Source organism: Pan troglodytes, chromosome 1 (assembly GCF_028858775.2).
Source record: "Pan troglodytes isolate AG18354 chromosome 1, NHGRI_mPanTro3-v2.0_pri, whole genome shotgun sequence".
Classification (NCBI taxonomy): domain Eukaryota; kingdom Metazoa; phylum Chordata; class Mammalia; order Primates; family Hominidae; genus Pan; species Pan troglodytes.
Genome location: NC_072398.2, coordinates 171,225,202 through 171,250,888, shown reverse-complemented (window position 1 = coordinate 171,250,888; position 25,687 = coordinate 171,225,202). Strand labels below are relative to the sequence as shown.

The 25,687-nt window shown below is 39.8% G+C and overlaps 1 protein-coding gene across 38 annotated transcripts in view; it reads left to right on the top strand.

Annotated features, from left to right (window-relative positions):
- FGGY (FGGY carbohydrate kinase domain containing) overlaps positions 1–25,687 on the top strand; it is a 486,570-nt gene that overhangs the window by 447,067 nt on the left and 13,816 nt on the right. For 37 of the 38 annotated variants that reach the window (XM_024346119.3, XM_024346101.3, XM_063801337.1 and 34 more), the window contains 2 exons: positions 10,159–10,220; positions 14,736–14,965. In XM_024346119.3, the coding sequence (XP_024201887.1) occupies positions 10,159–10,220; positions 14,736–14,817 (144 nt within the window). In that variant the 3' untranslated portion in view covers positions 14,818–14,965. Of the gene's footprint in view, positions 1–10,158; positions 10,221–14,735; positions 14,966–23,448; positions 23,709–24,721; positions 24,796–25,687 lie in introns of those variants that run through there. The other variant, XR_002938170.3, reaches the window with a different exon arrangement.

Sequence of the window (25,687 nt, the reverse complement as noted above, 5' to 3'; positions counted from 1 at the left end):
ACATCAGTGAATCCACCTTCCTGCCTTTGTAAGCACAATATAATGACCATAATTGAATTTGTCTTTGACAGTGAAGAAAGCAGGCTTTTAGGGCTTTACAGGGCCCCAAAGTCATCAGAAGAAGATAAATTGTCATGAACTAAAGCTGGAGATCTGCCTATTGACTGTGAGCTTCTTAAGGAATGGGCCTGGTCTTATTCATGAGCTAAAGCAAGTTTCAAATCCTGGCTTAGCCCTTTACTAGCTTAAGCAAGTACTTAACCTCTCTGAGCCTTTATTTCCTCATTGTAAATTTAAATAATAAGACCTTCCTCAGAGACTGTTAGTGAGGATCAAGGGAGGCAAGATCTGTATACCAGTACCTTGCGTAAAATAGGCATTCAATAAACTTGCACTTTCACCTTACATTTAACAAATGTCCTGCTAAAAGCTAGGGATACTTCAAAGAAAGGAAAGCCAACGACTCCACTTTCATGGAGCTTAGATTCAGGAGGGAGGAGAGCAGAGGTGAGGACCACAGAGAAGCAGGCAGACAATAAACAATTAAAAATATAATTTAGATGATGATGTGCTATCAAGGGTTATGAGGAAAAGAAAATGAGATGATGTCATAGATGTTTAGGAGAGTGCACTGCTTCTGCTAAGAGTGGCCAGGGGCAGTCTTTTCAATATTATGTTTGAAGAGAACCTAAATCATATGGAAAAAGCCAGACAGTCAAAGATCCTGGAGAAGACCATTCCTGAGAGATCCAGAAAGGCCTTAGGCAGGAGGAAGGTTGGTATGTTCAGCCAGCAGCAAGATGTCCAATGTGTTCCCAGCATGGCCAGCCCAGTAAGCAGGGCATGAGATGAGGCTGGAGACATCTGCATAAACTCCATCCTGAAGTTCTAGTCCACCCTATGACATTTGAGTTTTATTCAAAAAGCGATGGAACACTGTTGCAAGGACGTGTTAAAAAATAAATATTGTTCTTTGTCCCTAGTTCCTGGCACACAGCTTCTAAAATTCTTGGAATCCCTGCTAAAGCTAGGGATACTTCAAAGAAAGGAAAGCCAAGGACTTCACTTTTATGGAGCTTAGATTAAGCTCCATGTGTATGGTAATGAGATGACTGATGGCTGAGAGCCCCTCCGTAGCATCAGGATGGGGGCTGGTCACCAGAAAGACCAAGGCATGATTAGAGGGTTGAACTTTCAGCCCCTCCCCTGACCTTCCAGAATGAGAAAGGGGCTAGAGATTGAGTCAATCACCGATGGCCAGTGATTTACTCAATTATACCTAAGTAATGAAACCTTCATAAAAACCCCTAAATGATGGGGTTTAGACAGCTTCTGGATTGGTGAACACAGGGAGGTATTGAGAGGATGGCATGCCTGGAGGAGGCATGGAAGCTCACTGCACCACTGCACCTCCCTCCCCTCATACCTTGCTCTATGTATCTCTTCCATTTGGCTGTTCCTGAATTTTAGCCTTTATAATAAACTGGTAATAGTAAGTCAACCGTTGTCTTGAACTCCATAAGCTGATTCTAGCAAATTATCAAGCCGTGGGGGGTGGAGTTTGTGGAAACCTCCAATTTGCGGTCAGTTGGTCAGAAATACAGGAGACCCAGGACTTGTGATTGGCATCTGAAGTGTGGGCAGTCTTGCTGGACTGAGCCCTGAAGCTGTGGGGTCTGACACTAACTACCTGGGGTTAGTGTCAGAATTGAATCAAATTTAATTGTAAGTCATGCAATTGGTGACAGGAGAGTTGGAGAATTGGTGAGTGTGAGGAAAAAACCCATACATTTGGTGTCAGGAGTGTTGTAGGTAAAAACAGCCCAGAGAGATAAAATCATTCATTGATTAATTTAACAAATCCTTATAGATTAACTATTCTGGCCAGGCACAGTTCTTGGTGTGGTGCATGAATCCAATACACACCCCTGGCCACATGGAGCTTGCATGCTAATGGGATAATAAATATCTAAAGTTTATGTAGCATTTACTATATGCTGGCATTGTTGTAAGTGTTTTACCTCAAATAACTCACATGCTTCTCATAGCAGTCCTATGAAAGGCATATTTTTATCCCCATTTTCAGATGAGGCAACAGGCATGAAGAAATTAAGTAATTATTCCGTGATTATACAGCTAGTAAATGTAAAACTCCAGTTTCAAATTCTGGCAGTCTGTTATAGTCAGTCTGTTATTTTAATCACTGCCCTCTATTTTCTCTGCTTCTGAAAAATCACCTAGACTGGTCCTGACTGCTATAAGGGGAACCAAAGTGGAAGTCAAGAGACCAGTTAGGCAGTAGTGGTCAGAGAATGGGATACTGGAATTTTCAACAACACTGAGTAGATATTATTATTCCCACTTAATAAATGGGAAAACTGAGCTTTGATTCACACATCTGATAAGTAGCAGAGCCTGGATCCAACCCCAAGCCCATTTATCTCTAAAACCCAGTATCTTTCTGCTAATGTCTCCATTTCCTCCAGAATTATAAAGCTTCCACTCCTCCCCTCCTTTATGACCAAGAGACCAATTTGAGGTATGTTTTAGAGTCAAAATTAGAGGACTGGGCATCTAAAAATTTTTTTTTTCACTTGGTAGGCATTTTTATAATTGAAAATAAAATAAAATATAAATATACTGACACGCAGTTTTGTTTTCTCATTTTCTTTTGCAAACTTTAAATTGAGATATAGTACACATAAGGTGAAATACAAAGATATTAATGTACAGCTTGATGAATTTTGATGAAGTATACACCCATATAGTCAACACTCTAAAGATATGTAAATGTGTGCACGTAGTGTACTTAAAATTATAAATGAGGTGCCAGTTTTCATATCATGATTAATGATAAAGACCTCTCCCACTCTCTTTTTCTCTCATCCCTTCCTGCTTCTCAATTGATATTTTTGTCTCCAATTCATGGGGGTTACACAGAATACCAGGTGCAGGTCAAAAGATGACTGTGTCAAAAGGAAAAGAAAGCAAAATAAATAAAAGAACAACTAGCCATTTCTTAATGCGTGTTGAAGGAAAGTCACATTGATATATTTTCTGTTTTTCTATGGAGGGGTCATGTGCCTCAGCCCACACATTAGCATGTGAACTTGTTGTTCCAGTCAAATGAGTCAGAGTTCCTCAGGAAGGCAGATTCCTGTATTTTAGAGCTATGTGTCAGCATCTGTAAAAAAAAAAAAGGTACAGTGTCCTGTATTGATGCATCTCACTGATACACACGTGCTCGTCTCACTCCAGGTAATCACACCTGCTAATAAGCAGCAGAAGTAGGATTTGAACTCCAGCCTAGGGCACTCAAGAATCAGGCTGTTTTCATGACAGGGAGAATGGTACCACTGAGTCCGAATGTAGGGTTTGCAATGGCCTGGAGTCAGAAGTGGGCTTGAATTCTGGTTTTACTACATAATGGCTTTATGACCTTGGGAAAATTACTTATATTATCTCTATTTTCAGTTCCTTTATTCACAAAGTGGTGATAGATGATCTGTGTCCTAATGTCCTTTTGAGGGTTAAAAAGATCATGTACTTAAAATAATCAGCACAGCACAGAGTACAAAGCTTAAACCAGTAAAATGGCAATGGCAGTGGTAGTCGGCCCCTAAGTCAACAGACACCACAGTGTTTTTTAACCATATACCCCCATCAGTTAAAATAAATTTTGAGTATGCATCCTCAGTACATGAAAACCTATTTATGAAAAAGCATGATGTGCTATACTGTGTTCATAGATTATTTACTCTATAAAACAAGTGAAATATAGCTGAACCAAAGTATTTCCATTGTGTTTACCTGTCATGATGGCTTCATGCTAATATTAGCAACATGTAAAAGTACACTATATGTCTATGGCCAGGTGTGTTTTTAATAATTTTAAAATGATTTTTGATGATTTTTAAATGATTTTGTATGTGCCTATGTATCAAAATCTAAGGCAATCTTCTTGATAATTTTGATTATTTTCCCAATCCTTGTCTTATTTGACTAGGTCTTCATTGTTTTTACCTTACAATATGAGGAGCTAGTACTGAGTAAATACATCACCATTTTCTTGTTTACTTGAATCTGAATGGTGAACTGGTGATAATTATCTCCATCACGTGCAAATCCATTGACTGAATCTTTTTTAGCTGCTTGTCCATTTTGTGAGGGTTAGTTTAAACTAGTTAATACCTATTAATCACTAACCTGGAACATGCAAACGACAACATGTAGCAATTCTGGAAGCTGAGGACATATAAGGGAGTGCCATAGGGCCACCCCTGGAGTTGCAGAGCTCCCACTCTCCTCACAAGAACCTCACACATCTCATGTGACTCATGACTGACTGATGTGTGGCCAAACTGATAAACTGTCTAGTAACAATCCATATATTAAATGCTGTTAAAGTGTAATTAATTTCTTAAGACCAAAAAAGTCATATAAATGGTGCTTCCAGTATTTTCTTCTGGAATCTTAATGAGAATTCCCTGGAGTTTATGGATGCCACTTAAGAAACACTGCCATCACTTTTTCCTTTGGCAACTCTGCAAACACTAACCAAGCACCTGTAAGTGCTAGGACTGTGCTAGACATTAGGCCTACAGTGATGTGATTTCTGCCTTCTGGGAGTTCATATATAGCTTGTTTCCACCACACTAAGTTCTGCTATATTCTCCCCTATAGATGGTGACTCTGGAATTGCCCAGCTTGCAGTGCCCTGTAGTACCTTGGGCTAGACTACTGACAGTCTTCCCCAAAAGGCTTAAGCCCATTATTCCCCTTCCTCAGGGTAGGGGAGAAGGTACTAGATCTTCTGCTCCCAAAATTGCCAACATCAGTAAGTCTACCACTCATGGAATCCACATCTTTTCCAAGGGTACTGAAGAACCCATGGCTTCCTTTAACCTCATTTCCCTGGTAACTAACTCCAACATGGCCTACAGCCCTTTGGTAGCTCCCAGGCCAGGTCATTACAGTGAGAATTGGGTGTTTCCCCTGCCCACATGCAGGCCTGGCTGTTGCCAGTGCTGCCACAAGAGAAGTGGTGAGCAGTGTGTGCTGATTGGTATCTCAGCCTCGACACACCAGGGAAGGGTCAAACCCATGAATGCAGTCTTTCATGGCCGTGGTACAGGGCCCCTATTTTTTCCTCCAGAAACCCTTCACTTGCTTTCAGAAGTGATGATCAAATGTGAACTTTCATGGTTTATTTATAGCTCTGCCTTATAGAGAGAAAGAAAAGAAGTGATTAAAATGCTATTTTACAAAATATTTTGTTTTTAAAAAGCTTTCATTGTGTGGGCAAAAGGAAAAAGAAAAGTCACTGTATTCATTGTGCTGTCTAGACTCTCAAACAAAGAGGGTAGCGTGCTGCAAATTAAGATTGTCCGGCTCCTGCCTGCTGACAAAAAGTATGAATTTGGAGGCCAACTTCAAATAAACCCTTTGGAACAGAAATATATTGTGGGGGTGACTATATTTAGCATGTGTCAGCATTTCCATAATAAATTCATATTGTTATGTTGTGGTAATTTCAGATTTACTGAAACCAAGTGGGATCATGAGATTTCAGTTTTATGTTAATTATTTGGAGAAATTGAAAAACTCAGCAGTGCTGTTTCTGATGACAGCACTGATTCTCAGGGTATTCTCCACGTTGTGTCAGGGACCCATAATGAGCCCTGCCTTTCAGGAAAGGGGAAGGTGAGCCCGAGTCATTTTGACTGTCTTTGTAAGCATAACTTTAAATATATATATATGGCATTACATGTTTTCCCTACAAATACAAAATTAATATATGCCACTGTAGAAAATTTAGAAAACACAATAAGAACTTGACAAGAAAAAAAAATTGTTACCCATGCTATCCAACCTGTTAACATTTTAATATATATTGATCCGATCTTTATTATGCATATATAACTTTTTATATGCATATCTTGTTTTTAACTTGTTTTTAACAAGTTATATGGAACAAACAAAAAATTATGTAGCACAAACATGATTATTGAGATAGAATAAAAAATTATAACTTTATTTTCTATTCTCATTATCCCTTTGCATTTGTGCAGTAGAGCTAGTTTTTCCCTGCTCTGGTTAAAAATCCTGGTGGTTCCATTACTTTTTTAGATAAATATAAAGTCACTTAGATAATATAACCTTTATGGTCCTTTAAGTTGTGAGATGAAGCCAAAATTCAGAAATTCAAATATCAAAGAATATGTAAAGGTAAAGGTAAGATGTTTTCCAGTTCTTCCAGCTGGAGTCTGCCAGAAACGAGACATAGCCCTAATCAGATTCTTCTTTCTTCCTCATTCACTTTCTCTCCAACATATTAGCTTTTTTCTTGTTCCTCTGAAATGGTTAGAGAGTATAAGGGAAGAAAAGTTAGGGGTGTAGGAAAGTTCTAATCTGATCAGTACTGTCATAATGGGCTTCATGCTCTCTTAGCCTTATAGGTGTTTACAGCTAGCTCTGATTCTCATAAGGCACATCATAGATTTTTGGGGAGACCCCCTGCCTCTGAAAACCTCTTGCCTGAAATATTGTTGTCTTGGTTAACACCTGTCTATTCTCATAGATTGCTTACTACTCTTCTCTTAATTCCTCAGGAATCCTTGTCCTTTTTTTTGTTTGTTTGTTTTGGTTTCTTTTTTGTTTGGTTTTGTTTTGAGATAGAGTCTTGCTCTGTCTCCCAGACTGGAGTGCTGGAGTGCAGTGGTGCAATCTCGATTCACTGCAACCTCTGCCTCCCAGGTTCAAGCAATTCTTGTGCCTCACCCTCCCCATGGGACCACACGCACATGCCACCATACTTGGCTAATTTTGTATTTTTAGTAGAGACGGGGTTTCACTATGTTAGCCAGGCTGGTCTTGAATTCCTGCCCTCAAGTGATCCACCCACCTTGACCTCCCAAAGTGCCAGGATTAAAAGCACGAACCACTGCAACCGGCCCAACCTCATGCTTCTTTATGGTGACTGCTCCACCTCGTTAGGCGGCCATGTTGGACAGGATCTGAGAACCCCTGGCAGCTCTCTCACACATGGGCCACTTGGGGTCTATGGGAAACCTTTGTCTTTGGGATCTGGACAGACTCTGGCAGTGCTGGTTGATCCCAGGGTAACCTCTACTTCACTTTTACACTGCAGCTGTCAGCCAGCCTGTCTCTTCCAGACAGGAGTCACACACAAGCCACCATGTGCCACAACCTCAGGGACATGCAGCAGATTCTCTGCTGGTCTGTGTCCTCCTGACTCCTGAAGGGAGAGGATCCCTTCATACTTCACCCTGGAAGGAGGCCTGATGTGCAATAAACCAACAGCTCTTTCCTAAAAATCCATCTCTGTCTGATCTTCCACATCAATGAAAGGTTTAAGAGTTGATTAATGGGTCCTCAGGCACCCTTCTTGCACATTCTTCAGGGTGGTCTGTTTCCAGTTCACTTTGGTATCTTATATCTGTCATCTTTAGATCTCAGCCAAAACTTCCATTTTAACATTCCGTCACGTGTATTATCCTTAAGTTCATTCATTCCGTAGACATTCCCTGAGTGCATACGATATGCCAGATGCCGAGTTTGGCAGTGAAAATAATTATAACAATTCCTGCTTTAAGGCGCTCACAGTCTAGTTGGGGAGGCTGATCTGTTAACAAAAAAATATGGTGCCATGTCATAAACGCTATGATAGACGGAAGCAGAAGTTGCTGTTGGAGCACATAACTCAATATAGGTGGGAGGCAGGCAGCGGGGATGAGTCAGAAAAAAATCTCAGTAGAGCTGATACCTGAGCTAAGTTTAACATTTAAATCTGTACTTTCTGAGAAACAGCATAACCTCTTTTTAAACCATTGAAATCTCTCTTGCTGATGTTTGCTTCTCAATTTATTTTTAAAACAAGCAAAGGTAATGTGGAGAAAGGAAGGAAGAATTCCCTGATGTCTGCCGTTTGTGTGCACATCTGTTGCAGTGGGAAGGAAAATAACATTTATGGAGTACCTTCTATAATAGAAGTTTCCTGGATCCCACCCATGAGGGCGATCCTGGAATGTTGTCTCAAGTGTGGGGCCAAAGCACAGCCAGGAGGAGCATTCCCTGAGGGCAGTTTGAAGATTCAGAGCTGGCAATAGAAGGCAAGGTCCTCCCTAAAGCACAGCAGAGCACAACTCAAGGAAGAGACGAAAAGGACAAAATAAGAATGAGTGGCACAGTTGATGATGGGGATTGCTGAGACTGTCTCAACAATACCCCGGCTTGCTCTAAGGGAATCAGGACTTCGTCTTTGAAGGAAACTGTTCTGGGGTAAGCAGAGCTCTTAACATACCTCTGCTAAGTGGAATGGCAGCATGTTCACTAAGATGTGTTTGACTGTTTGGCCCTCCACAAAATGACTCCAGACAGCCCTTTTAGTCTTCCTCTTTCTCCATGGTTTCTTTGTCAATAATTTTTCTTCATTAAAAAAAATCTCCTCCCTACTTAAGGCTGCCATTTCTTTCTGTTGTCATTGTGCTGGCTACTCTTAGCATCTCTGATCTCCCAATCAGCACATTCACATCCATTGAGAGCTGGGAAGCTAGATGTCTAGTTCAGAATGCACATGCTATCCTTGTGGAAGAGTCCATAGAGCAACCTAGCAGGAGTGGAAATTCGTGTAAGCTAGCAGATGAAAGAACCATCAGGTTACCTAACCCTTGAATAACTACTGAAAGAAGTTTATCCACTTCTAGCGTAGTATTTATCACACTCTATTTTGATCACAGTAAATGTCTTTTCCACTCTATAGTGAGCTCTTTGATGAAAGGCCCATGCAGTCTTCCTCTCTGTATTCCATGTAGATTGAGTGTTATGCTTGGCACGTGAAAGGGAGGCAATATGTTTTATGAATAGTCCAGGTGTCGAGACTTAGTAGTAGACAAGTTCTTGCCCTGTGTAGCTTACATTCTGGTTAGGGCAAGGAGTGGAGAAGGCAGACAATGAACACATAAACCAGTAAATATACAAAGTGGCAGAAGGAAATTAGTGGCATGCAAATCAGTCAATCAGTCACAGTAAGGTGGCAAAGATGGTCAGGGGAAACACTTGGAAATGTTTTGAAGATACCCAGGGGCTCTCATATTCTGTATGGTATTCAGATTTTTTTTTTACATTTTTTCCTCCCTTACTAGTATGTGAGTTTCTCCAGGATAAAGAGTATGTCGTATGCAAATCTGTATCCCTAGCAGAGTGTGTGGTACATAGTAAGTGATTAATAAATGTGTAGAATAAGAAGTTGTACACATGTGATCCCAGAATGACTGCATCCTTAGCAATAGGAATTCAATAGCCGTTCCTAAGACTGAGCCTATGCTGTAGAGCTTTGTCGTGCTGTTGCTTGCAATCTTCCCTGGCCAGGTCTGTTGGACTCCAAAGTTTACTTTCTCATGGCCTTAACAGCCTTAGGAGACTGCTTAAGAAAACCTTAATCTTCTGCTCATATGGGAGCCAAAACAATCCATGGTTAATCTTGATGCTGCACCTACCATACCATGTCCACCCAGATGCTGTAACATGTCATCTGCCTGAGTGCCCCATTGTAAAGAAAAGAATGTCCTGAAGTCACATTCCAGAACTCAAGTCACTTAGACTCAGCCCGGAGGTCTCAGTATGTACTCACAACTTCAGAGATTGCTGGAAAAAGAGCTGAAGTTGAATTGGAGAGGTCTTAAATATTTTATCCTCAAGTACAGGTGCAAAGTGAGTTCCATTCCGTGATTGCTATCTTTAGGGAAGTAGACAAGGTACTCAGCGGCTGGTTATGTTCCCTGCTTCTGCCCTGTGTCCAGATAGTGAGGAGGGGAAATAATTCTTCCCACTTACCCCTGGAGGCAGTCACAGAACTGCTTTGCCTTCTGGGTTGTTTATGCCCCAGAGGCCTCAATACACAAGTATTTATTAAGCCCAGGAGGTGTGGTCATAATTGAAACTTTAAATGTTCACTGTATTTTATTCTTATTTTTGTGTTTTATTCTTATTACCAGAGAAAAGTAAGTTGAAAAAAAAGAGGACTAACCAAATATCTTAAAGGGAAGCAAATTCAAATTAGAATGTTTTGCCTGTGACGAGCCTCGCTTTGGATTTCGCTTTCCAACTCAGCTGTCTATGTTGTTTTCCATTTAACAGGAAGCAATGGCAAAAATGAGCAAAGTTGGGAAAGTTGTGTTCCCGAGACTACAGGATAAAAAGTAAGTGTGTATTTTTTATATGTACAGTGCTAAGGAAGTGAGCACATACAGACACACATGCAACTATAGATCTGGAATAAACTCAGGTGGTCAACTAATCCAGTCCTTTAATTTGTGGTTAAGCAAACTAAGTTCCAGGGAGGTAACGTCACCTTCACTTACCTAAGACTGCAGAACTATGTAGGGCCAGAGCTGGGGGTGAATGTAAGCTTCTGAACTCTCAGACCAATGTTCTTTTTCCCAGGTAATTGGCAGCAAATCTGCTCTTCTCTGTTCTAAAGTAGGGATCTCTTATATCTCCATCAAAGGACCCAGTAGCATCTGCTCATTCTTTTACTCTTTGTATCACTTGGCATCAAAGGCTAAAAAATGACGTTGGGCAGTATTTTAATCCCAATTCAACAAAATATTAGTTTACTGAATTCCTGCTATATTCAAGGCATTATGCTGGGCTCCAGGCAGGTGTTACAGGGGAATAAAACACAATTTAATTTAGGCACATAAGATTATTTTAGAACAACGGGATAAGTTCCACAATTGAAGTATTGCCAGGTGACAAAGTTGCCCAAGGAAGAAAGAGATGGGAGCCTGTAGAGATGAGAGAATGCTTTTGGGAGGAGGTTATGTCCAAGCTAACTTTAAGCACTTGTAAGAAATTGGTAGACAGGCCAAGGCAAGAAAGAACATTCATAGTAGAAGGAATAACATGTACAGTTATAAAAGTGGGAGCAGCATAGTACATTCAGGTTACTATAAACAACTCATAATCCAGAAACACAAAGTATGAGATGGGGAATGGCAGGAAGTGGGACTAGGGAAGGATAGAATTGGGTAGGGGGAGGTCAGCTCATAAATACCTTGGAGGCCATGCCGAAGACCTCCAACCTCATCCTAAGGCAGAATAGAGATGCTGAATTCTAAGCAGTGGTGAGATCTGGTCAGATGCAGATCAGAAAAATCCCTCTTAAAGGATCCATTACAGGGGGCTCAGGGTAGAAATAAAGGGTCCAGATAAAAGGCTTTTTCAAGAATCCAGGCTAGAGATGTAAAAGACCTCTATTAATTTGCTGGTAGTGATTTTGAAGATGAAGGGGCTGTTGTGGAAGTGCTTTTATAATTTTAGGAAAGTATTCGAGGTTAAGACCTAAAAGCAAATTCCACTTAACATGATGAACAGGCAAATGTGCAGATCCCACTGAAGCAGGATCAGTATTTAACAGAATTGGAAATGTTCATGGAAAAGCAATCCACTTTCTTTTCATTTCCTTTAACTTCACATAGAGTCAGGCTGCTAACCCTCCAAATATAAACCCTTCTCTAAAGGCCAGAGTGGAAGGTACAGGCATTGCGTAGGGGAGCTCCATGCAGGAAGGTGGAGAGATCTGAGTTCCCACTGGCAGTAGGAGCTATGGGCTGCTGTCCCTGTTTCTGTTCCCTGGAGGCAGCTGGAGCATCCCTCTTTTTGTGAAATTAGAAAGATTGTCTTTCTCCATCTCTTCCCTGACCCTCCCAAGACTTTTCAGGGAAGTTTTTCAGTTCTTTCCGTAAACCCCACGTGTTCAGAGAGTCCTCCGCTGCTTGCTGGGAGCTGGCAGCTGGCAGCTGTTCTCTGCGAAGGAGGCGGCACACACGGTGCTTTAGCACCATCTGCAGGCAACCCAGAGATTTGCAAGGAGACGGGAGAAGCCATTTTCCTTCTGAGCCAACCTCATCTCATTGCCTAATAGATCACACTGTTAACGATGTGGGACGACATTTACTTAGGCCTCTGCCACACAGAAGCAGGGACTGAGTTGAGGCACATTTTGAAGAGAGGGGATTCAGCTGATTTTAAAATTCACAGTCACGGAGAGTGTAATTTAGTGACTATAGTTTAATAAGTAAATGTTTAGGATGACCCCAAATTCCATTATTATGCCCAGTCCAAATTTATATGTGGCTCTGGAAGAGTCACTTAAACGTGCTTTGAAAAATTTGGTGCATTGAAAGACACTATCAACAGAGTAAAAAGGCAACTCACAGAATGAGAGAAAACATTTGCTTATCATACATCCAGTAAGGGATTGATATCCAGAATATATAAATGTATAAAGAACTCCTAAAACTCAACAACAACAAAAAAGCAAAAACAACCCAATTCAAAAGTGGGCAAAGGACTTGAATGGATATTTCCCCAAAGAAGATTTATAAATGACCAGTAAGCACGTGATAGGGTATTCAACAGCACTATTAGGAAAATCAAAACTACCGTGAGGTACCACCTCACACATTAGGATGCTACTATTTTAAAACAGAAAACAACAAATGTTGGCAAGGATGTGGAGAAATTGGAAGCTCTGTGCATAGTTGGTGAGAATGTAACATAGTATCGCTGCTGCAGAAAACACTATGGCCATTCTTCAAGAAATTAAGAATAGAATTAACATGTGATTCAGGAATTGTATTTCTGAGTATATACCCAAAAGAACTGAAAGTAGGGTATGGAAGAGATATTTCTACATTCATGTTCACAGCAACATTATTCATGATAGCGAAAATCATGAGAGCAACCTAAGTGTTCATTAGTAGATGAACATATAAATGAAGAATGATATGTGCATACAATGGAGTATTATTCAGCCTTAGAAAGAAGCAATTTCTGACATGCCACACATCAGTGAACCTTGAGGATATTATTCTAAGTGAAATAAGATAACCACAAAAAGACAAATACTGCATGATTCCACCTATGTAAAGAATAAGGCCAGTGCACAAAGTTGTGGCAAAGTTGTCAGTATTAACATTGTAAATCAAGTGTGTGTGAAGGGGTGCTCACCTTAGCTCCCTTCTAGCAATTTTGAGATTCTAAAGTCAAGAAATCTATCTCATGTAGTGAAAGAATTCCTTACCGTTATATTGTCACAGAGCATCATTAGTAGGAGCAAATTGTTCCTAAAATAATTCTACAACTAATAAATTTGGATGCTCATAGAGTAGGTTTTAGTAGTACCTACATATAGCTATATTGATGATAATATTAAAATATTAATTATCTAAAATTTAGCAACTAGCATTTATATCACTTATTATGAGTCAGGTACTGTTCTAAATGCTTTTCATTTATTTCCACATTTAATCTACAACAGCTCTGCTGAAGTAGATCCCATAATTATCCCCATTTACAGATGGAGAAATTTAGGCAGAAATAGTTTAAGTAACATATCCAAAGTCACACAGCTAATGTTAGGCCACATTAAGATTCCAACCCAGGCTTTGGAGTTCGCCTTTTAACCCTGTGCTTGGCCCCGTCACAACTCCTACGTTACCAGAATGCTTACAGTCTAATAAATATTGGGTAGGGGACTCCTACTGACATAGCTATGTGTGACAAGTAGAAGTCCCTGTGTGTATCCAAGGTTACTCTTACAACCTCTCTCTGCCAATGCACAACTTTGCACCAAAATTTCATAATGAAGACTCCTTTTCAGAGCACCCCAGAATTGAGCAAGACATGCTAAACTGGCTTCTTCATCCCCTCACCCCGTGTCAGCTTCCCAACCAAGAGGAGTAAGGACAAAGTTGCAAGGCTGCAAGTATAATTTGTCTCGGTTCCTATTATTCCTTTCAGGATTATGATGCCAGAGCAGCTTCAGCTGTTCTGCTGTCTGATTCATGGCCAATACCAGTTCTAACAGGTCTAACCCAAAGAGTCAGCCAGATAGGACAGGGAGAGCAACGGCCACTGTGAGATGTCTGGAAGGCGAGCACAGCTCTAGAAAAGGCATTAGCTACATTTCCATGGGGTTTTGCTCCTGGATAAAGCAGGTCACAAGGGAAACCTAGATGTGGAATCTGCAAAAGGGCAATTAAAATGTTCAGTCTTTGTCCTTGGTCAGGCTGTGATTTTAGGCCAGTCATCAAACCTGGGGCTAGTTATATAGGAAATACTTATTGAAGCTGGCAATGTGAAAGAGTCTCCATTAAGTCCGGCCTTTTTGTATATACAGTAGAAGCTTTGAAGTCAGACAGACATGAGTTTGAATTCCAGCTCTGCCAGTTTTTATCTATACTACTTTGTATATGCCTCTCATTTAGGAATTTTTTTTTTTTTTTTTTGATGGAGTCTGGCTCTTTCACCCAGGCTGGAGCGAAGTGGTGCAACTCAACCACTTCACAGTGAACGGGGGACGGTTCACTGCAACCTCCGCCCCCCAGGTTCAAGCAATTCTCCTGCCTCAGCCTCCTGAGTAGCTGGGATTACAGGCATCCACCACCACCATGTCTGGCTAATTCTTGTATTTTTAAGAGATGGGGTTTAAATGTTCTTATTTCTACATTGGAGATAATAAAACTTCATCCAGGTCACATATAATAGGTCTGAAACATGCTAATTCATTGCCCAGGATGCTGTAAGCATTCAGAATCTAGGTGTCAGCATCGCCACCACACATATATTCCCATTCTTCTAAATGTACAGGGAAGCCCTGTGGCAGTTTTGTCTTGAGATCATTCAACATATTTATATTTCTCCCACAGATACTATGATAAGAAATACCAAGTATTCCTGAAGCTGGTTGAACACCAGAAGGAGTATTTGGCGATCATGAATGATGACTGAACAGGGCTTGCAGGTGCTGATGCCAGAAGCTTCTGTGCCATTGCATTAAAGACTTCTGTCATTTGATCCATGTTCAAGACCCTTGAGGTATTGTTTCATCATTTCTGTATTGTCTTTCAATAAAGAAAACAAACATGTGCAACCAGAATTAGAGTCTTCATTTCAAAATACCACTATTATTTAGTTTCAGTTTCCATACAGTCTCCATTATAGTAACAGAAGTTTCACATAGGGTCATAGGATCTCACATGAGACTAGACCTTGGGGGCTATTCAATCCAGGGAAGGCCTGTACTTTTTTTTTTTTTTTTTTTTTTTTGAGATGGAGTCTCGCTCTATCGCCCAGGCTGGAGTTCAGTGGAGCTATCTCGGCTCACTGCAAACTCCGCCTCCCAGGTTCACACCATTCTCCTGCCTCAGCCTCCTGAGTAGCTGGGACTACAGGCGCCCGCCACCGCGCCTGGCTAATTTTTTGTATTTTTAGTAGAGACAGGGTTTCACCATGTTAACCAGGATGGTCTCGATCTCCTGACCTCGTGATCCGCCCACCTCGGCCTCCCAAAGTGCTGGGATTACAGGCGTGAGCCACCGACCTGGCCTGAATATGTTAATAGTACCTACTTTACAGGATTATAATGAGGACTAAAGGAGATAATGCATATAAAGCACTCAGCTCAATTGCATGGTCCATGCCTGTGTTATTACAGGGCTCTGCTCCTAGAAGATGCTCAAAATAGTAACTGTAGTAAGCATGGAGAAGGGTGAGCACCCCAGTTATGAAGGTCAGCTCTGCAATAGCATTCCACAGTATCCAAAGGATAGAGGGACCTTAGGCATAGCCCCGAGTGAAGGTGGGTGTGCGTGTCTGATCTAGCTGGCCTAAAAGCAGAAGGAAGCCCAGTGCATTCATAGATCCTAGCCAGAGGTTGCACTAGGGATAAAGGAGGATTGGTGATCACTACAGAAGAGGAGTCGGGTATTGCAGGATCTAAGCAAGATGTCAGGTCTATGGTCAAACAGGCTTCAGCTGCAAAAGCTGATTATCACTCACTGAGAAACGGGCAGGCCTGGACCTGCTCACACAAAACCCTGGTGAATGCGGTGGTTGTCTGTGGATACAAAAGGCAGACATAAAAGCATGAATAATTACCAACTATCTGCCAAGTCCTTGTTGTATGTCCTCTCCAATCCTCCTACAGCACTGTGAGGTAGGCAGCATTATCTCCACCTTATAGTTGAGAAAGTTGAGTTTCAGAAAAGACATAGTTGAGAAAATTGAGTTTCAGAAAAGATAGACACTTTGCCCAGAGTCACCAGATGGTAGCAGAGATAGGATTCAAATCCAGATCTGCCTGGATGCAGAACTTTAGGTATCACCCCACTGTAACAGCTGGAGAGGAATCCTGCCCACCACCTGCTCTTTAGTTGCAGTGCTCATGTTGTTGATTGCCAAGCTCCGGGTGCTGGCCATTCTTTCAAGCAAACTCGTATCCAAACCAAACCTGACCTGAGTTTTCACTGCTTTATAGAGAAAGGAAAACACACAGAAATTAGGCAAAAAAACGTGGCAACACTAGGACACCTTTGGCATCTCAACAGTGAGGAGCAGCTTGATAGAAAGGAGAAGGGCTGAAAGACCTTGGGCAACATAGCTAACCTGTCTAAGCCTCAGTCTTTCCCTCTGTGGTGGGATCATTCTGCTACCTACCTCCTAGGGTTGGTGGTAAGGATTCAGTGAAAGAACTGTGGATAAAGCCCTTAGTACAATGCCTTTCAGACAATAGGCACTCTACAAATATTGTTTCTCCATGGTTCTCTCTGCCTCCTAGCTAGGAGGTTAATCCCTAAGAAAATCATTCTGGTTCCTACTATAAAGCCACCGTGTTAGGAAAAAATATAAATGTCTATATATAATTCTATTAGAAACCACGTGTGGCTCAGTAATAAAAATTTTAATCACTCCAATACACACCTCCTTGCACTGAGAAAGAGGGTTTTATTTAATACATGCATGTAAAGTATATTTAGCTTTGATGAATAAGAATTGCAGTGTGGCCAGAGTGGTTTGTGAGATTTTTGTTTTGTTGCCTACTGAAAGCTTTTCTTTCAAGTTAAAGCCAGACTTGCTTAGCAAATCATTTTGCCAAGGAACGCATTACAGGTTTTAAATTTTGACCAAAAATACTTCCCATATGCGAAGAACATAAATATGGCTTTCAAAAGAGCCAAAGAGAACAAAAGCTGGGGGAGGTGAGGAAGAAAAGACAAGAATGACAGAATGGAGTGGCATGTTGCAGAGCTACAGTAAACTACAGAACCCGATGCCACAGTGAGCTGGAGTCCCAATGAGGCATCCAGAAGGGATGCCCTCTCTTGTGAAGATCAAGACTGGGCATTTGATCTTTATATTCAGAGCATAATCTGTGTTGTTGCCAGTTGCACTGGGGAGTGTAAGTTCCAAGAGGAGCAGTAAAAATATTGTAAGGCAACCCTGGAAACGCCCAGCTTTAAGAATGCACCAAATCAGCATGTGAGTTAACAAGCTAGAATGCTTAGGTTTTAATATCAACATGATCTGCTATTTCTCCCAGGCCTGAGGATAATCACGTTCTTTAGATTTACTTACCTGCTTTTTTCTTCACCCCCCACCCCCCCCCCCCCCCCCCCCGGCCACCGGCCTGTGAGCTCTTGGAGGGCTCAGAGTATCTTATAGCCTGTTCTCTGCACCCAAACAGTTCTTGGCACGTAATGGGTATTCCATAAGTGAATAAATACACAAACACAAGATGTTTTTCTGCAAAAAAAAAAAAAAAACACTGGTAGAACTAAAAAAACTCACTTTCAGGTCAATCTTCTGTACGTGTTAATATGCCTTAATTTAAGCAACTGTCAAATGCTTTAAAATGTGTTTTAGTCACTAAGGATTTTTAAAAATCATGCCTTATACCTAACAACTTGCTTTTTTAGTTTTTTATTGCACATAATACACACATGCATAACCACACAACTTCATTTTGGGTTGTAGCTCAAGCTGAGAACCTTTTGCAAATTTTCCATGTTGTTACAGACTATTTCCTGTATGATATCCTATGGGAAGCCAGAGGTGTTGTAATCCAGAAACACCCATTGTTCACCAGGACTGCAGGACACATGCTTTCAGAATTCAAGGGCATAGTTACAAATAATTACCATCAAGAATTTAAAATGAAGGACATCGTTGCTAAACAAGAAACTAATGACTGAGTGGAGCTGTGTAATGTAATTATACTTAAGATGGGACTTCTGACGAATTACAGAAGAATCTTTGTGCTGTCTCATGTCTCCATAAATACACTTAACCGCTATTGACAGTAATAGGAGGGAGTCTTGAATATGAAAAGCTTTTTTTATCCTTTTATGATTTCTAGAGGGAAAACTTAAAAGAACAATTATATTTTTAAAAAAGATGTTTCTCCCAGTACTTCTGAATATTTGACAATCCTATAAAATTTGTAAAACTAAAGTAACTTTAAAAGCAAAGACTTCTGCTAATAAATCCCGACTTCTCAATTTAGCTTTAACTTGCCCATTAATTTTGTGGTCGCGTTTCATTATGCACAGAAAATCATTTAAAACTACATATTAGCATAAGTGTTTTCTAAAGACCTAATTTTTATTTAAGTCCTGCCTTAAGCCATGATTAGAAGTGCTTCCTTATTAAAATCTAGAGTGAGCCTGCCTCCCTACTGCATAATTGTAAACACATTTGAAATAGAAAATGATTTATTTATTAGTGTCTGTTATTTAGGCAAAATCAATAGGGATGCCTTCCATTTGAATACTTCTTTACAGTTTCCCTATTGATTGCACATACATTATCTCATCTGCCCCTTATAATAAATTGGTGGGGTAGGCCTGACAAAGTGGGATCCCAGTTTACAAATACCCAAACCACATCTCCTAGAGTTTAAGTGACTGGTCCAAGATTGCGTAGCTGGAACACAGATGCAGAACCACTCCGCTGCTTCTTCCTAAATAAATTAAATTAGCTTATTTGTGCAACAGCAGATGATTCATTAGTTTCCTAATTACTCTCTCTTCCCTGCTTCCCTTCATTAACATGATATATAAATATCTAGGAGGCCCCTTTTGAAACTCATTGGTTGATCAAAGTACTGAATTATTTCTATTGGCAAGCAAAGGTAAAGTGACAAAGCCTTGAGCCATGGAATCATTGAGTCCTGCATTCAAATCACAGCTTCATTACTTACTACTTTACACAGTTTATGAATTAATCCATGCCAGTTAACCTGTTAGTCTTTGTTTCTTATCTATCAAGTGGGAGAAAATCAAATCTGCCTCATGGTTAATGTGAGGATTAAATGGGAAAATATGCAAAGTGCCTGGCATAGTACCTGACATAAAGTAGAAGTGTAACAAATATCAATTTTTCTCCTCAACTAATACATATTTATTATATAGAACTTCTAGAAGTATGGCTTCCAGTCAAGTTGGACCACTTTATATCCAGTATTCTACAGGTAAACGTCTGTGTTCCATCAACAACACCAACCGTTACTGAGCTCTTACTATGTCAATAGTGCTGGAATGGTCCCTGTTGCATGGCGCACACAGGGGCCAGCATTGGGTTGAAGACGGAGGGAACATATATAAAGAACTGAGAACCATGGAAATCTTGTGTCAGTGGCCCACTGAATACCACCACTGATAGGTGTGTGTGGAATGGCTCATGTGGAAATAATGAAGGCTGAAACATGTCCAGCCCCGCCTTTCTCAGCTCTGCTAAGCTGCAGGTACTCAAAGTCTTTTGTCAGCAGCTTCAGCTTTATTCCACCTAGAGGAAACCTAGCCTGAGGCAGGCAGTATGGAACGTGCAGTTCAGACCAGCCTCAACCCTTCCCAGCCATTAGGACTGGAATTCATCTTTCTGCCACGAAGCCCTGAGCACCTGGGGCCACACCAAATGGCAGCTTTCTCCCCGAAAGTACAAACATGTTTGCCCAGGCTGGTTTGAACCCCTTGATACTGCCACACTATCCTTACACTAGGCACAAAGAAAAGTAAATATTGATTCTTCTCCCTTGGTTTGCTGTATTATTTCTAAGCCATTTGTCAAAGTGTATTCCTCACATTACATTTCATTCTGTTTGAAACCCTCCCAGACTCAGGCCTCCTGTACTGATCTCATTTCTGGCTCACCACTTCCTTCAAATTTGACTTTTGAAACTGTATCTCTGGGTAGAACCTTGGCTGTCCTTTAAGCATAGGTTAAATTTTCCTTCATGCTAGTCTGACTTATAAGTTATTTCTCCCATCCCGTCGGGTCCAGAAAGCCCTATCTCAAGTTAAACCATATGGAAGGCTTATCTACCTACACCCAGCAAAGAACTGACCCGTACATATCTGATTTGCCCTCCAGTTTCCCTGCTAGGGCCAAATGTTAAGTGAAAGGCTATCTAAATGGAATCGTGATACGTTATCTAGCTTTTATCAGCTATCTCCCCCAAGGGCCAAATCCAGTTCCCTATAATTCTCCGGCCACCAACTTGGGCCTTGTTTTAACCCAGGCAGACCTCCCAGAGAAAAATCCAAGAGCCTTAAACCATATTTTGTGTTTAGAAACTCCTGTGCCAACCACTCTTGATGTGAGTGACAGCTATTGAAGATGTTCTCTGAATGGTTCCTGATCCATGGCATGAAATAGTATTTCATTCTTTGGTCTCCTTGTGGTTGAAGGATCTTGTGACCAATCTGTTTAATGAGCTGTGAGAAATTATGTGTGTTATTTCCAGACAAAGTCTTTGATTGTCAGTGTGAGAATCCTCAGAGCTTTCTTTTCTCCTACACGACAACCAGCAAATGTTCCACATGGGGATTCTCCCTCAGCGTGGGTTCCAGAGAGAAGATGGCTGTAAGCAGAGCCCCTAACCAGTGCACAGTGAACATGTGTCTTGGTGAGACATACACTTTTGTTTGTTGAAAACACTGAGGTTTTAAGTTTGTTTCTTGCCTCAGCATAATCTATCCTATCCTAACTGATGTACCTCATGCCATGAGGGCCACACTGACCTATATGGAGGCTAAATTTGCTGTGATCAGAACAGCTGGCTCAGTCTTGCTTGGGGCAAAATTTGCAGTTAAGTGGATCCCTCTAGTCCCAAATCTGAACAACTCCATTACGCTCCCTTTCCTGACTAGCATGTGTTGTGCTCCCAATCTCACAAGTCAGGAGAGCACTCTCTTATTCTATGCTAGGGTTTCCCAAGAGAAGGTTTATTAGTGGGAATGGTGTTTAGGTGCAAGTAATAATAACCCATCTGACAGCTAAATTGATAGGATAAGATAGTTGTTATTTACAGGGACAGGCAGCCATCAAGTCAACTTGAGGATTCAACAGTTCCATCAAAGAGCCAAGCCCTTTTTATCTTCCTATTCCTCCAGTCTCCATCAGCTAGCAATTGACCTCAGGTTTGTTACTTCTGATTACAAGATGCTGACATCTCTAAAGGCATCTTATTTTCACAGCATCCAAAACACGAGAATCTTCTCTGTATGCCATCCTTTTTTTGTTTTGTTTTGTTTTGTTGTTGTTGTTGTTGTTGTTTTTCCTGATCAAGGAAGAACCTCCCAGCAGACTTCTCCTTAGGTTTCATTGGCCAGATTCTGCATCACACTCCAGCCACTATGGATTGCTAAAACTGGCATAGAGAACTCATGATGCCTTCTCCAGGACTGGGCATATTGCTGTTCCAATGAAATCATGGTTCTGTTAAAAAGGGAGGGAGGGAATGGCTTTTGTGTAAGCAGCTAACATTATTTACCAAAATAACACTAGATTTCATTTTTAAAAAAGAGCCATGGCCAACTAAGTTTGGGAAACACTGAGTTAAATATGTCTTGTTACTACAGAATATCTTATACTAATCTTGTAATATACTCATGTGCATTGTGAGCTTCCTAGAGAAAAATTACCCGTGAAGCATTTCCCAGACTTACTCCTTTAGACAAGTTTTTTACAAAGCATTTTGTTGCACATAATGGAACAACCACAGTATTTCGAAGGTTAATTAACCAAATCATCATGTTTTCACCTGAGTTGTATAGATGTTTTTCTTTCATGTTATCTGTTGGAAGGTTTATTCAGCAAAATGATAGCTCCTATTATTAAAATTTTGGTTATCTAATTACAGAATTAAAATGATATTCACTGCTATAGAAATTATTGCCTTACGAATGAATGTTGCTAATTATCAATGTTTAAACTAGTCATTAGAAATAGGCTCAAAAAGACCTCTACTTGGAAATATAAGAAGTTTCAACTGAAAGTTGTCCCTTCAGTTAAATTAAATTGTAGCTCCAGACCATGGGTCAAACTAACGGGATAGCAAGTGTCACATTAACTAATTATTAACTAATAATTAATTAACTAATAATACAATCATGCATTTCTTGTTATATTTTTAAATTTAGTATTTCCATCCATTCTAACTTTGAAGTCTTCCTTCTCTATCCTGTATTCCATGTAGGAAACTCCCTAGTAATGTATATCAGGCCAAGAATATCACGCCTCTCCAACTTACTTCCCCTCCTTGTGCACACCCTCACCCTAAACCATACATACAACACAGACAACATTAACATATTATTAGGTCTTTTGCTAAAAAGAGTAAAAAGTTATTTCCTTAAGATCAAGCAAATACTAAAGGATAGTGTAGCTAACATTAGCTATTTTGTGACATGAGTTCTTAATACTAAATGTCATGAGTTCCATTAAAGTTGTGCTGATTTAAATTTCAACCTTGTATAGATATTTTAATATCATTTTGACAATATACTTCTAAGCTGTTTATTTACTTTAATGGTTTTGTAAGAAGTTTCTGCATACACTACAAGATAAAAACTTGTTACAATTAAAAAGGATTTGAAGGAACCATGAAGTTATTTTAACAGTAAACATGTTTATTTTTTGTATAAATGTGCATTTTCCTTTTTTACATCTATGTAGTAATTTTTAAAGTATAATTTCTGAAACATATGGCTTAGCTGTTCTACACAGGTGCTACATAGAGCTGGAGAACATATTGTGCTTATATGTATTCAAGCATATGTTTCAATCCTACTCTTTTTACAATAAACATTTCATCGACTTCCTGCTATTTATATCAGGAACATGTATTTGGCCTTGATTTCACCTGCTCTTTTTGTAGAGAGACTTACAAAGAGACTCTGGGAGGTTATGGAATCTACAGGAAATAAATACAATGTCGATTTTGTTACAAGGTGATTGAGTTGGTAAGGAAGTGGTTAAAAGATAAACCTTTACGACTGTAAGTGTAGAATGAGATAACAATGTGTTACTCTTTTCGTTTTTTTCTGATTATTTTACTCTCCCCAAAACCCTTTTACATTTGTACAAAAACTTAACTCAGTGTTTAAAAAATATTGTTTCTCATACTGTAATCACAACTCTAGTTTTAAGAATAAACAGTTAATATACCAATAAGAATAACTAATAATAATAGTAGCTAACAGTGGATAAGTGCTCACCATGGGCAGGCTCTGGTCTATGCCTGATCCCACTTAATCTTCATAACAAACGGAAATGATCAGCACTGTTATTTATATTTTGCAGATGAGGAAAACGAAGCACAGAGCAATTGAATAACTTGCCCAAGATCACCCAAGATGTCCGGCTGAAGTTCTTAACCATTACCTTACACTAATCAACAGCAACAATAAAAATAACCACCTTTCTAGGATGCAAATTATGTTCCAAGAACTTTCATTATTTCATTACATCTGCATAGCCCCAAGAGTAAATAATATCCTGTTCTATTGAAGAAGAAACTGAGGTCCCAAGACATGAAATTACTTGCTCAAGGTCACACACTGGTAAGTGGCATTAAACCACCTCCTATAAGTGTCAGAAGATAATTGGGGCTGAGGTGGAGCTGAGATTTTAAAAATATCAGTGGTAGGAGATAGACGATGTGATGCCCCATTTAAACTACATGGCAGTGGTGTCCTACGACTAGGAGAGGAGAGGCGGGAAAAGCTGAAGTCTCATGAAATAAAAATCAAAATAAAAAGAATGCTTGGTGATGCTATTAGTATATAGTCCCCTTTTGACACTTAAAAAATGCTCAGAAAGAGTGAAGATTTACTGCTAGAGGGGCTATGTTTTTAACTCTTTATACTCCAGACACAAGCTGCACTGCTATATAGTCAGCAAATGTTTTTTAGGAAAGGGCTAGATAGTAAATATCTTTTGGCCTTTCATATTATTTGATCTCATTCGCTACTGCTTAACTCTGCCATTGTAACAAGAAGGCAGTCACAGACAATATGTGAATGAATGGGCAGAGCTGTGTTCCAATAAAGCCTTATTTACAAAAACAGGTGGTCCTGCAATGTGGCCTGCAGGCTGTAGTGTGCCAGCCTCTGCTCTGGCCTCTGGGGTGGTGGCTTTGGGAGTATTGAGGACCAGTCCCCTAAATGCAGTCATTGGCATTCTCATAAGTGTAGTGCAAACAGCAAGGCAGTGGGGAAGTTCCTTTTAGTAGCTTTCGGGGCACTAGATATGAACCAGATGGAAAGGAGCGTGACTTTGGGAATTATAATGTTTTACAACTCCCAAATAAATGTATGATTTGAAGCAGAAGAAGACTCAGTAATAATGGAGTTTGGCACTTATAATGAATGACCAAGTGAACATTGTATTTTTATCTCCAGACAGAAGACACATGTGGATTTAACTGTCCCAAGCTCTCTTTCAATTCTCCATCAATTTTCTGCCCTCGGTTTTTTGCTTTTTTCCTGTTTAAAATGAGTTTAACATGTGTATCAATCAGTCTGAACTTGATGTGGTATATTCATTAAATGGTTTCATTTTTCTGCTTTCACAGCCCTCAACTCTGTGATGTCAAAATTCCCTTCTCCATAGGTAACAGATCCTACCTGGCTACTTTTCATTATTAAGGTACAGTATACCTAAATTTATACTAAGTTGTGGCATAACTACAAAGAAAATAATTCCTTCAGTTTTCAAAACTGTACTTTTATCTTCCCGTACCTCATAGGATATATACCAAGGATGCAATTAAATACATTTAATAATCTTATTCTTAGTAATAATATTAGTATTCATATTTAAAAAATATACTAGGATATATTTTTCATAAAGCAAATGTTTATGTCTTTAGAAATCAAGATTTTTAGCCTGAAATAAAAGGCATACAAATATAAAAAGTTAAAACACTATAATCTTTAATTTGAATAGGAAATACCAGTATCAATTTTTTGTTTTTTTTTTTTTGTAAAATTGCTAGCTCTTTTCACCAAGAATACATAGAAGCATTGACAGGCCAATATCAATTAGCAATCAAAGGGTAAAGATGTTAGTGTCTAAATATCAAAAAAAATCGAGTTCCCTTGTAGAAACTGCCAGCACCATATTGAAGATGAGAAATGTACAAGATAAGCCTGGGATATCTCGTTGTAAGTGAGAGCAAAGAAGCCATCAAAGACCATTGCATCACACTAAAATAACATTAGGGCCAAGTTGAAGGATCTTCCACTGACCAAAGGCAGACAATTTTGTATCAAAAAACTATGACTACAATGGATAAATATATGTGTGTGTTTATATATGTATAAACATTCATGAGTGGTCCCTAAATATCAATATAATTTATACTTACCCACTAGATAATTCTGCAACATACGGCTCATCAAATTAGATATTCTGCAAATATGTTCAGCCAAATCCTTCTACCTGCATCTAAATTTACAGTGATATCAAACTATAATTTTCTTTAGAGGAATCCATATTCCTCACCAGAAAGGAAGAATAAAAGGCAGTTTTCTCAAAT